The sequence below is a fragment of the Diabrotica undecimpunctata genome, chromosome 9 (genome assembly GCF_040954645.1).
Source record: "Diabrotica undecimpunctata isolate CICGRU chromosome 9, icDiaUnde3, whole genome shotgun sequence".
Taxonomy (NCBI): domain Eukaryota; kingdom Metazoa; phylum Arthropoda; class Insecta; order Coleoptera; family Chrysomelidae; genus Diabrotica; species Diabrotica undecimpunctata.
The window spans coordinates 31,720,133-31,733,145 of NC_092811.1; the positions used below are offsets into that span (position 1 = coordinate 31,720,133).

At 34.0% G+C, this 13,013-nt stretch overlaps 1 protein-coding gene across 8 annotated transcripts in view; it reads left to right on the forward strand.

Moving 5' to 3' along the window:
• The first annotated feature begins 7,996 nt into the window (after positions 1–7,996).
• Positions 7,997–13,013, forward strand: part of Bap170 (Brahma associated protein 170kD) — a 197,610-nt gene continuing 192,593 nt past the window's right edge. For all 8 annotated transcript variants that reach the window (XM_072543110.1, XM_072543109.1, XM_072543112.1 and 5 more), the window contains exons 1-2: positions 7,997–8,697; positions 8,764–8,857. In XM_072543110.1, coding sequence (XP_072399211.1) covers positions 8,606–8,697; positions 8,764–8,857 — 186 coding nt within the window. In that variant the 5' untranslated portion in view covers positions 7,997–8,605. The remainder of the gene's footprint in view (positions 8,698–8,763; positions 8,858–13,013) is intronic.

Below are 13,013 nucleotides of genomic sequence, written 5' to 3' on the forward strand. Positions count from 1 at the left end.
TCTGACTTTAATTGCATTTAAAACCTCTTTATCTTTTCCCATTCTTCTCAACACCTCGACATTCGTGACTCGATCCACCCAACCAATTCTTAATATCCTTATGTAGGCCCATAACTCGAAGGCTTCTAATCTGTCCGAAACATCTTTCTTTAATGTCCAAATCTCCAACCCATGAACCCATAAAATAATACGGAGAACACGTAGCATCTCAGAAGTCTTATCTTTAAAGAAATTGAAATGTCCCTGCCGCAGAGTACTTTTTTCAGTTTGTTGAAAGAATTTCTTGCCTGTCCTATTCTTGCCTTAATCTCTTCTGTGTACTCATTATTTTCGTTAATTATTGTACCCAGATATTTATATTTTTCAACTTTTTTAATTTGTTCTCCATGTATTATGTTTTCTTGGCGCTGTTGGGCTTTTGTAATTATCATAAATTGTGTCTTTTTTGTGTTTAGGTACAGTCCGTTTTCTTCACTGACTTCTACCACTCTGTCAACCATTTGTTGTAAATCCTCAAGACATTCCGCTAATAAAATAGTGTCGTCGGCAAACCGTATACTATTGATTGGTCGGCCATTTACTTTTATTCCCATAGTTAGTTCTTCTAGTGCTTCCTGGATTATTTCCTCTGAATACAAATTGAACAAAGTAGAAGACAGGACACAGCCCTGCCTGACGCCCCTCTCAATCTGTATTTCATTTGAAAAGACGTTGTTCTCTTTTACCACAGCGATCTGATTATAATAGATAGCGCTAATGATCCTGATGTCTCTCATATCTAAGTTTTTCTTTTCAAGTAATTCGATAAGACGGTTATGTCTGACCTTATCGAAGGCTTTGTTGTAATCCAAGAAACACATATATACTGGCTTATTAACATCCATGCACCTTTGCACAAGTACATTCACAGTGAACAGGGCTTCCCTCGTTCCCAGTGCATTTCTAAATCCAAATTATGTGTCACTTATGTCCTGCTCAAGTTTGTTGTGTATTCTCCGGTGTATAATTTTTAAAAATATTTTGAGTGTACGACTCATTAAACTTATTATCTGGTGGTCTTGACATTCTTTTGCATTTGGTTTTTTTGGTAGTGTTATGAATGTTGACATCAGCCAATCATTGGGAATGATTCCTGTATTGTATATTATATTGAATAAGTCGACCATTATTCCAATTTGCTGTTCTTCTATGAACAGTATTATGTCTACAGATATTTCGTCAGGACCTGTTGCCTTGTTGTTCTTTGTTCGCTTTATTGCCTCTAATACCTCATCTTCTGTTATGTCTGGGCCGTTGTCGAACTTTTCCTGTTCTAGTACTATCTCAGTCCGTTCGTCTTTAAATAGCTCTTGAATATATTCCTGCCATCTTTTAAGCCTTTCACCTACGTCTATAATTATTTTGCCGTTTTTATCCAGCAGTATGTTTGATTTTTTCTTAATATTGGTGCCTGCTATATCCCTAATTTTTTATGAAGGTTTAAGTTATCATGTTTCTCTACCAACTGTTCAATCTCTTCGCATCTGTCACTATATCTTTCCTTTGCATCGCTAATCTTTCCCCTTATTTCTGTGTGTATAATATTATACATGTTTTTGTCTTTAGTTTTATAGGATCTCCTTGCTTCCATGAGATTAAGAATCTCATATTAATATTCATTAAGTGTATTGGAAAGACTTCTTAATTTACTTGCACTATACAGCGTACGCACATTTCAAGTAAATAAACCAATATCATTCTTCTTCTTCCTTTGCCGTATCCGTTTCGGACGTTGGCTATTAACAAGGCTATTTTGACTTTGTTTACGGCACCTCTGAACAGTTCGGTCGATGTTAGTCCGAACCATTGTCGCAGGTTATGCATCCATGAGTGTCGTCTTCTTTCCGGTCCCCTCCTACTGTCGATTCTTCCTTGGACTATTAACTGTAGCAGCCGGTACTTAGTATGCCTCATGACATGTCCGAAGTACTCAAGCTTCCGTTTCTTTACGGTGAAGATTATTTCTTTGCTTTTACCTATTCTCTGCATTACTTCCACGTTAGTGATGTGGTCTGTCCAGGATATCCGAAGAATACGGCGATATATCCACAGCTCAAAGGATTCTAGTTTCTTCAGGGTGGCTTCCGTTATGGTCCATGCCTCTGCTCCATAGAACAAACCGAGAAGACATAACACTTGACCAGTCTTAATTTTAGTTCCATTGAGATTTTGCTTGTGAACCACTTTTTCATATTGTTGAACGCGTTTCGCGCTTTTTCAATTCGTGATCTTATTTCTGTTGACTGGTCCCATTTTGTGTTGACTGTGGTTCCAAGGTATGTGTATGTCTCCACTTGCTCTATTTTTCGGTTGTTTAATGTCAATTGCATCAGAGGTTGTTGTGTTCTGCTGATGAGCATGCATTTAGTTTTGGTTGTATTGAGTTCTAAACCATATTCTTGACTTGCTGTGTGTATGCTTTGCATGAGTCTTTGAAGCTCGTTGCAGTCATTTGCGATAATAACTGTGTCGTCAGCATATTATTGATTACCTCTCCGTTTACTTTGATACCTTCCGAAACTTCTCCCAGTGCTTCTCTGAAGATTTGTTCAGAGTATATATTGAACAGGAGCGGCGAGAGGACGCATCCCTGTCGTACACCCTTTTTAATATCTATCTTCCCACTGTGTAAGTTGCCCATCTTTATCTCAGCACTTTGGTTCCAATAGAGACTGGTTATTATGCGCAGATCCTTGCCATCAATATGCATCTTCCTGAGCATTTCCATGAGTTTATCATGTTTGACCTTGTCAAACGCCTTGGAGAAGTCGATGAAGCACAAGTGGACGTCCTTGTGCATGTCTCTGCATCTTTGAATTAAAACTTGCAGACTGAAGATCGCCTCTCTTGTGTCCAATGCGCTTCGGAATCCGAACTGTGACTCCGATATATTTGCTTCGCATTTGTTATATATTCTATTGTGTATGATTTTGGTGAAAACTTTGGTAATGTGATTTATCAAGGTTATTAAGCGGTGTTGATCACAGTGTTTTGCACTTGGTGTTTTAGGTATGGCTACAAAGGTCGATCGAAGCCATTCCTCCGGAATCTCCCCTTTGTCGTAAAAGGTGTTAAAAAGGCCTGTCAGAAAATCGAGGAAGTGGTCATCCGTTTCGCATAGGAGTTTTATGATCTCGCCCTGTATGTTGTCGGGACCTGGTGTTTTGTCGTTTTTTTCAATATCATTAACCTTAGTATTAACCTTATTTCGTTTGCCAAGTCGTCGACAAAAAATCCGTCCGGCTGATTGTTTTGAAGTTTCCGTAACAGAAGAATTTTTACAGGAGGTGGGTGTTAACCCACTGCACAACCCCCAACCTGGAGGACCAGTTCACCCGCTCTTGTCAGTTGCCGACCCAACTTTCCATCCGGATTGGATACCGAATCTCCAGTTGGGTTGCTCGGTTTAACAGGGGACACCAACGTGAAGGTGAGAGTCGGATTTGAGTAGAAGAGGCTAAGTGGAGTAAACTGGAATCAACTCCATATTTTCGCATCTTACTCCTTTGTCCCCCCGTCTCGTATGGTTGTCCGTTTCTAAAAAACCTTGATTGACTCGTGATATTGTAATACAAGATATCATTTCTTGAAATACGGCCCATGTCAACTAACATATGCAAAGCATCAAAATAATTTATTTAATTGAAAACAATATTGTCAGTCTAAAACTGTCCTGTGAAATTGTTTGATTTTTATAGCCAACTAACTGCTTCCATTAATGAGTATCACAATTCAATAAAATCACATTATGTTTAGAACGTACTGTTCTTTTTCGATAATAAAGATATCGATATGATTTTTTTACGATAATGTTAAAAAATATGAAGCTATCTCGAATATTAATAAGATGTAGCGTTTGTTGCTAATAAATTCCACAGGGTGATGCAAAATACAAATAATCAACAACAACAACAAATGCATTAGATGCTGCACAGCCAAGAGAGTAAGCTGGCTTTAAAAGTGAAAACTGCAGAATTTCCCACTACCAGAGGCGTCCGACAAGGAGACGCAATATCATCAAAGCTCTTCACTGTAACTGTAGAAAATATTTTCAGCAAAATGAGCTGGCAGAACAAAGGCCTATATATTGATGAAGAATACCTCAGACATCTAAAATTTGCAGACGATATCATTCTTATTGCTACGAAGTGACCTAAATGTAGTTAGCAATGAAATTGGTCTAAAAATGAAGTTGACAAAATCAAAAACCTAGTGTACATGTACAAAGAGCTAGTGGATGTCTACGATGTAATAATAAACAACACTGCACTGGAGACAGTAGACTGCAGGAGTATGTATACCTGGTACAAATAATACATAAATCTAGCTCCTTACTTTCAGAAATCAAACAGAAGAATGAAACTGCATTGAACATCTTTTGGTAGAAATGCAGTTATATTCAAATCGAAGATGCCACTCTACCTGAAGAAAAAAAGCATTCGATCAATGCATAACACCAATCATGACATGCCGCTGCGAAACTTGGACAATAAAGGAAGAGATAATTTCGAAATACGGTCACTCAAAGGTCAATGAAGCGATGAATGCTAGGTATAACAAAGAGAGATCGAAAAAGAATAGACTGGATTAGATCAAAAACCAAGGATGGTTTTTAGTGATGTTTCTTCTTCTTCTTACGATGCCTATTTGTTCCGGATGTTGGCGATCAACATGGCTATCCTAACTTTGCTTGCTGCTATTCTGAATAGTCCGGTTGTCGATGTATTAAACCACTTTCTCAGGTTTTGAAGCCAAGATATTCTTGTTCTCCCTGGTCCTCTCTTTCCAAATACCTTGCCCTGAAGAATGAGTTGCAACAAGCCGTATCTCTGTTCATTCCTCATAACATGACCAAAATATTTTAGTTTGCGCTTTTTGATGATGTTAATAATCTCGCATTGATGATCTCTACTTCATTGGATAAAATCTGTCTCCTCAAGAACTTCCCCGTTTACTGTTAAACAATTACAATAGTTGACCTGAATTCTCCAATCAACAATACAAGATAGTTTGAACCATGTTCTTTCAACCATCAATTAATAGAGTACCGGCATGTAAGTAATGTTTATTTATTTGTTTATTTATTAATTCATTACAGTTTAATAGACTATGTTACCAATTCGTGGGTCTTACCTTGTCTGCTTAAACATTTTATTCATTTATAAAACCACAGACATGTAATATTGGCATAATTACTGTAATTTATATAATTTATATTATCTACGGTTTGATCATGAGTGTGGAATGGCCACAAATATAAAGAACGCAGCATATGAAAAAACCATCGACGCAGGTTGTATAGGGAGAAAAAAGAAGATTATAGACGTCCTAGAAGAGATAAAAAACTTATCCATCGACGTTAGAAGAGAGAATACGAACAGAACACTCTCAATGAGATACAAAGTTTATTCGATAACAATGAAACGAGGAAATACTACAAATCCTTAAATAATAGCCGTCGAGAATTTAAACCACGATTAAAAATTTGTAAAGACACTAACGGTGAAATTCTACATGATAACTCAGTTCCTACCAGATAGGCACAACTAAATATAAACGATATTGGAGGAGGTTACAACATAGAAAATCAACAAAATCTGCAACGTCAACTAGACAGTGAAGACCCAACAAAAGAAGAAGTGTCAAATGCCATCCTAAAACTCAAAGAAAATAAAGCCCAAGAAATCGATAAAATATGTTCGGAAATGTATAAAAAAGGTGGTGATCAACTTTTTGCAGCAATCCATAAACTAATAGTACTTATATGATCAACTGGAATGATCAACTGGAGTGTAAGAACTATAGAGGCATTACTCTGTTAGCATCTGCATATGAAATCTTCGGCAATGTATTATTTGAGAGACTTAATCATTTTACAAAGGATATTGTTAGTCAATATCAATACGGATTTACTGATGGAAAGTCAACTACACATCAAATTCAACCACATAGGCAGATTCTAGAAGTCACTAGAATATAACATAGATACACCCTATCTCTTCGTCGGCTTCAAAGCAGCCTATGATAGTGTGAAAAGAACTGCATTATATAATGCAATGATAGACTTTGGGATCCCACCTAAGTTAGTTAAGTTGACCCAACTAACAATGCAAAACGTAAGCACATGTGTTAGAATTGAAGGGGAAAACTCTACGTTCTTTGACATTAATAATGGTCTAAGACAGGGGGACGCGCTGGCGTATCTCCTCTTTAATATTAGGTACCTTGGAAAAGGCAATCAGACAATTAAATATTAGAATGAATGGAACTATTTTTAATAGATCGACGCAAATTCTCGCATTCGCTGACGATAAAGAAGTTATAGTGGGCAGAAGTATGAGAGACACTGTGCAGTGTTTTACAAGGCTTGCTGACGCAGTAAGTGAATTAGGACTTGTGGTAAACGAGGAAAAAACCAAATATATGTTGGTTTCTAAAAACCTCCGAAATCTCCAACAGAGAATTCAAATTAACAACCATATCTACCTTTAAGCAGGTCAAAGAATTCACATATCTTGTGTCGCTAGTAAAGGCAACAAACACGAAAAGCGACAAAATAAAAAGACGCATAGCAATAGCAAACAGAACTGTTCACGGTCTCCACAGAAACATTTAAAAAATAAAAATATAAAACGTGCAGTAAAGCTCAATATATACAAGAAATTAATAAGACCGGTTTTGATATATGGGGCTGAAACGTGAACCTTATCTCAAAATGATGAAAGACTTCTTGGTATTTTTGAGAGAAAAATTCTTAGAAATATTTTTGGGGCCGTAAATGAAAATAGGCTATGGCGTCGAAGATACAACTTTGAACTATATCAGTTATACACCGATCCAGATATTGTGAAATTCGGTAAACTGCAGGGACTTAAATGGGCTGGACACATTGCTAGGATGTCAGATCACGAATACACGAAGAGATTAACATTTTCAAAACCAACGGCCACGAGAAGCAGTGGACGACCACGCAAGAGATTGATTGATGATGTGGAAGAACACCTGATCGTCGAGCCACTTATTATGATGAAGTAATCTATTCTCTCATTTTCATAGATAGTCGCTTTCCTAGATACATATTCTATTATGTCACATTTCACAGATAGCAAAATTTATTTTTTGCTAATGTTTTTTTTTTGTCCTTTTGTCCTTATGTATCAACATTGCTGAATATCTGTATCAAATTTAGAGTTAGCTAAATATTTTGTATATGTTTATTACAAATTCAAATGAAATGAACATTTACTTTTTAACTTAATGCCATGTTCACCTTTTCCATGCCATCGTTACTTACTATTTTTTTAAGCTCATAATACATCCCACATGTTTAACCTTCTTTTAAGATATTTACATTATTTTAAAGTAAAATTTGGCTTATTCCCAATAAAAATAGTAAATTCTTTTAAGTTATGGCGTGGTATTGCAATTTGCAGTAAAAAGTTTATAGTATAGTCTGTTTATTTTAACATTTAATTTAACATTTTATTCTTAGTCACGTCTATGATTATATTTATTTTATTTAATTTTTGTTAAAAATTTATTCGAATTTTCTAACATTGGCAGTATAATACTCAAGCCAATCCTGTATTGATTTCCTACATAAAATGCTATTATTGTATGTACATCATTATAATTGATTCTGTGATTTATTAATAGCATTAAAGCCTTATTTATTTTATAAATCTGACAATAAGTAGAGTTCTGAATGTCAGTTTAGAAATCAAATTAAAGACATATTTTGATACCATACTGTATTACACAAGTGTACATTTTTTTAAGTTAAATTTAATATTATAAAAAAGATAAAGTTAGAAATATGTAAATAATGTACTGGTTTTACTCCCTTCAACATTACAGAAATCTGTAATTGCGCAACCGCAATAAGTGAAACGGAGCTTCATTTTTTCTCCGCTTTCATTTTTCTGTGCAGCTTTCTAGATGTCGCTATAGCAGAGAATTAGTTTGTCATTTGAACTAATATTTTGTGCTGTCAAAAATAAATCCTAAGGTTTTTAAAAGAATTTAAAAAAATATAAACTACTTAAAATTTACCGATATATTTATGAAAGCAAGTTATTAAAATCTTAAACAATTCAGTATAGTGGAGAAGTGCAAAGAGTTGTATTAACGTTATTCATAAAGTTTAGTTCGCGCCTCGACAATAACAGGGAACCGGCAGCCATGTTGTAATTCTTGTCAAGCATCATGGGTTAATAGTTAAGAGTATGCTGGCAATAAATTGCTAAAAAAATTGTTGTGAAAATATGCGAGACAGTAAATTTTGTGTATAAACTTAGCAGCTTTTAAACGGTAGTTAAAGTGAATCGTCTAGTGACCGCGAAAGTAATGTTTCTGCGCATTTTTACGGTCAGAGTGCAATGTCGTGCTAGCTAGCGCAGGGAGTCGTCTACTGCCTGGCCAACGACTGCCAGCTTCCAGCATCCCCAATTGCGGGAGGTGAGTAAACGGACGTCGGGACCGTTGTTCTAACGTCTTGGGGTCGCGTCCGGTGCCGGTTTCAGCGATATGACACGTGCGGAGTAGTAAACAAGGAATTTGGGCAATAATGGCCAACTTTCTAGGCAAGGATCAGGCCACGTACGCGAAGGAACGCGAAGTCTTCCTTCGGGACTTGCAACATTTTCATGAGATTCGAGGGTAAGTTCCATCTGTTCTAATTTTTCCCCAAAAACAATTTATAACTGTGTTTTTGCGTCATTACAGGACGCCATTCAAGCGGGCCCCTACTCTCGGTGGCAAGGAGGTCGACTTATACCTCCTTTATACCCTGGTAACTTCGCAAGGAGGTTGGCTTAGGGTGAGTAAATTATTAATTTCTCCTTATTTTTATCAAATTTTACTGTGTGTACCGTATAGTTCCAGGACCTACTTATAGCTTACCAACGAGTCGATGTCCTTGATAATTTTAATGATTTTGGGTAGATATATACAAAATGCCGAATACTTTCTGTCGTAATATAAACAAAGGAATGTATTCGTAACATTCCTTGTATTTTTATTCCGTAAAGCAATATCAAAAGTTTATTATTTGAAAGTTCAAGCATTTAATCATTAAAACAAAACATGGGATTTGAAGTTTTGTATTCACGCGACTTGATTTTTCACTGCATATCCGATCTCACGTGCGGTGTTGCAGCCAGTGAGTTCTAATTAAGACTTTAACAGTTAGGAGTGATAATACACAATGGGTATATCTGTATACTCACCATGCTGCATAGCTACAACTCTCACATGGGAACTTTCTATCGCGGATAATGTTTACTAAAAGAAAAGTGCAGAAAATGCTTTTTATATAATTGTGCTGTTCAGTTACAATATAAATTAAAATGGCGGATGTATTATAACTACTGATATAAAATATATAATGTCCCTGTTGTAGTTTTTGTTTTGAAAATGAGATTGACGTAATAGACAATGATAAAACAATTTTAGTTAACAATAAAAGCTAAATATTTAGAAACATACAGCGTCTATACATAAGTTAAATTAAACTTTGAAAACTTTTTGTTAATGTTTTTTGGGAAAATTAATTCTTTCATAAGATTTATGTGCTTTGGTCCAAAAATGCTATAATCATAGACTAAGTCAAGACTGTTCTATACATGTGTGTCAAACTTGTATTGTTCTTGCAGTGTTTAAAATTTAATAATTAAAATCACAACCTACATACACTCCTCAATCTTCTATGTGAATAATAGTGGGAAATAATATGGAAAATGCAGAATTAAGACAATAATCAAAGTTTTATCTTTCCAATTTGTATTATTATTCATGCAGACAAATGAAAAATTGAGATGCTAAAAAATAATATTAGAAGGTACCTAATTATATTCACACTATACATATAGGATAAGAAAATAGTACTTTTTCAATATTCATTTTTTTTTTCACACTTTGAACACATCTCCTAGTCTGTTGTAGTTATTCTCTTTATGATTTCCACCATAATATGACATCTAAATTTACTTTTTGTTTTACATGAATTAGGTAATTCCTTTCTTTTGCTTATGCTCTTAGGGAAGTTAATTGTAATAGATGTTTTTTAACTTTGTATAATATGTATGTATCTTTCAACATCATTAGTATTAATAAATAGTTTTTTTAATAGAGGTGACTATTCACAGGTTTATTGTAAATATGAGAGCACCCTTAATAATTTATAATACTTCTTTCTTTCTCCCCTTCCTTTTACCCTAACAGGGTGTCGGATAATTTATAATACAAACTATTAATTATTTCAAAATCTTCACAAAATATCTATTTAATTCTGCCTCTAGCCATTTTAGCTGAAAGAGACTTTGTGCAAATGATTTTTCTTCTCATTTTTTGTGAAGTTTCGTCAATTTTACGAAAAAAAATACTGTGAAAATAGAAAAGAGAAAATGATGAAATAATTTCTTAATAAAACCAGTAGTAACCATATACATACATTCTATTCTAAAGAACTCACATTTTTTAACATACATTTTGGTAATCTGGAATGTCCCCCCTAATCCTAGATTTCAGACAATGGAGATTTTAGTTCATTATATATTACTTAGTTGTTTATGCATTCTAAATCAAGTATTCATTATTATGTTCTGTTCATAACAATAATTATGTAGAAAAAGGGAGATGATGCAGACTTAAAAAATTACAGGCTGATACTCTTAAGGGCTTATTCAGGATGTTGTAAAAAAATCAATTTACTATTTTAGTTGGGAAAAAGCCACAATTTTTCTTTAAAATTAAATTTATTTGATGTTTCGATTTCCATAGCATGTGATTTGTCCTTAAAAAGGAAACCACATGCAATGATAACACTAACATAGTTAGTATGGTTTTTCTGACAGATATTCTTAAGTTAAAGTTGATTTCATGTAACCGAATGATATATCTTACAATAAAGTCATCCCAGGAACACTACTCAGCAATATTGGCATCATTTTAAAATCGTCTACTTCAGTTATTTATTGAAAACATGCTCAAAATTTGATGGGCTGATGAATGTAGCTAAAAACAGAAGGGTAGAAGAAATTAGGGAAGGCTATTGGAATATGTTCAATATTGTGTGAATGAAGCTGATACAGATAGATATCATATTGTGTTAGTCGAAAAAAAAAAAATTTCTATCATTGGGTCATTTATATCTTGCACATTTTATTATACATGTTCACATATTTTTCAGAAACGAACCTGGGTGTGGTGTAACTGAATATTTTCATAACAAACAATTTTTTGTTCTTTCGTTTTTTACCTGTTAGGCGTAGCCTTGCACAGAAGAAATCTTTTAAATATTATTGCACTTTTTTATTGCATATTTTTCCAGAATTCTTTTTTGTATTTTTTAAAGTAGCTTAGTCATTTTGTGCCTTTTTATAATTATATTTTCGAGGAGGCCTTTATTAAAAGAAATTATTTTTGTAGGCTGTTTAAATTATAATTTATATTTTATATTGATTGCTGCATGTTAGTTTTCTATATACTTTGGTGTCATATACAGTATCATAAAACAAAATTAAAAGTTCTACAGGAACTGATGTACTTTCTCCTAGTTTATGTAAATATTGATTGATTCTTTAACATCATTTATATCCATTAAAAATAATATATCCAACAAGATGTAATAATACCTTATTTGGATCATGATATTTCAAGGTTAACACAAAATAAACATTGTTCTACTTAATATTATATAGTAAAATTGACAAAATAAATTCCTCCACATAAAATTTAAATAAAATTGCCTCACTTGGCTCTCTCATTTATTATTTTTATTGGGGTAAAATATTGAATAGTATATAAATATTATAAAAAAAAAAAAGAAATAGGTATCAGTTGCAGTCACTAGTTTTTAATAATTTGAAAAATACAGAAAAATTTGATTATCTAATTTGTGCAATACTGTAGATAATTTATGGCATTTACCTACTTCTGATGATTATATGTATGTAATAGGATTTTACTGATTTTTCTCATTGATGTTTTGAGACAAGTAAGCTCTTTATCAACTGGCTCCTTTTAATTAGTCATTTTGTTAAGTTAAAGTATAATTTAGGTCAAGGCAGTTGTTTGGCCTCATACCTTTCCACGCCATGATTGTATGTGCATACCCTACATATATGTATAAAGTCTCTTTTGAACCAGAACCTGTACTTGAAACTTTTCCTTGCTGCTCCGCTCATGCTTATTGGCTGAACTTTCTTCAGTTCTTGTGGAGGAGCTTCACCACGATTTTTGTGTGCTTATTCCAGCTGCATTATTGACACATGAAATGCTAGGGAATCTATGATTTCACCTAGCAGTCATGCATGCTGGGAAAAGTCGAATAAAATGTGGATGTTACTTGATAACTAGAGTTGTTACACTTTACTCTAGAAGCAATAGGAGTATAAATAGGATAGTTTTTTGTATCTCCGTGTTAGGGTATACAAGGAAGCTAACAGGGCCATTGCTATGCTTCAACCATCTATTTATTAACCCTGGTGTTAATTCTCTGTCTAGGAATTAATGTTAAACCTTAGTTTATTTAGAATTTCATCCCAATAAGTTGTTAAGCCTTTTGAGTAAGATAACAAATCTCCAAAATAGAATTACAGGATTTTGCAGATTTAGGTACAACTTGTTTATAAGTTATAATAGCTCCCCCCCATTCCGCAGTAGTTGTGATAGGCATTAAAAAATGACTTCTAAGTCATAATTTGGTTTCTTTATGTTAAAGTAACCTCAAAATGATTATAGCATGATGTCACAGTAATGTGTTCTCTGTAATCTCAATCAAAATTTAAATATGTAACAAAATATGTAACAAAATTGAAAAGGTTTGAACAGAATAATGATATTTATATAGTTAACTGTGTATTATATTCTGTGGTTATAACACAATTTTGTGGTTTAGCCCAGTCTGGTTATGCAAAAATCATCGATTTCACCGCAAAATTTTCGCAGATATCTGAAGCTTTTAAGACATAGGG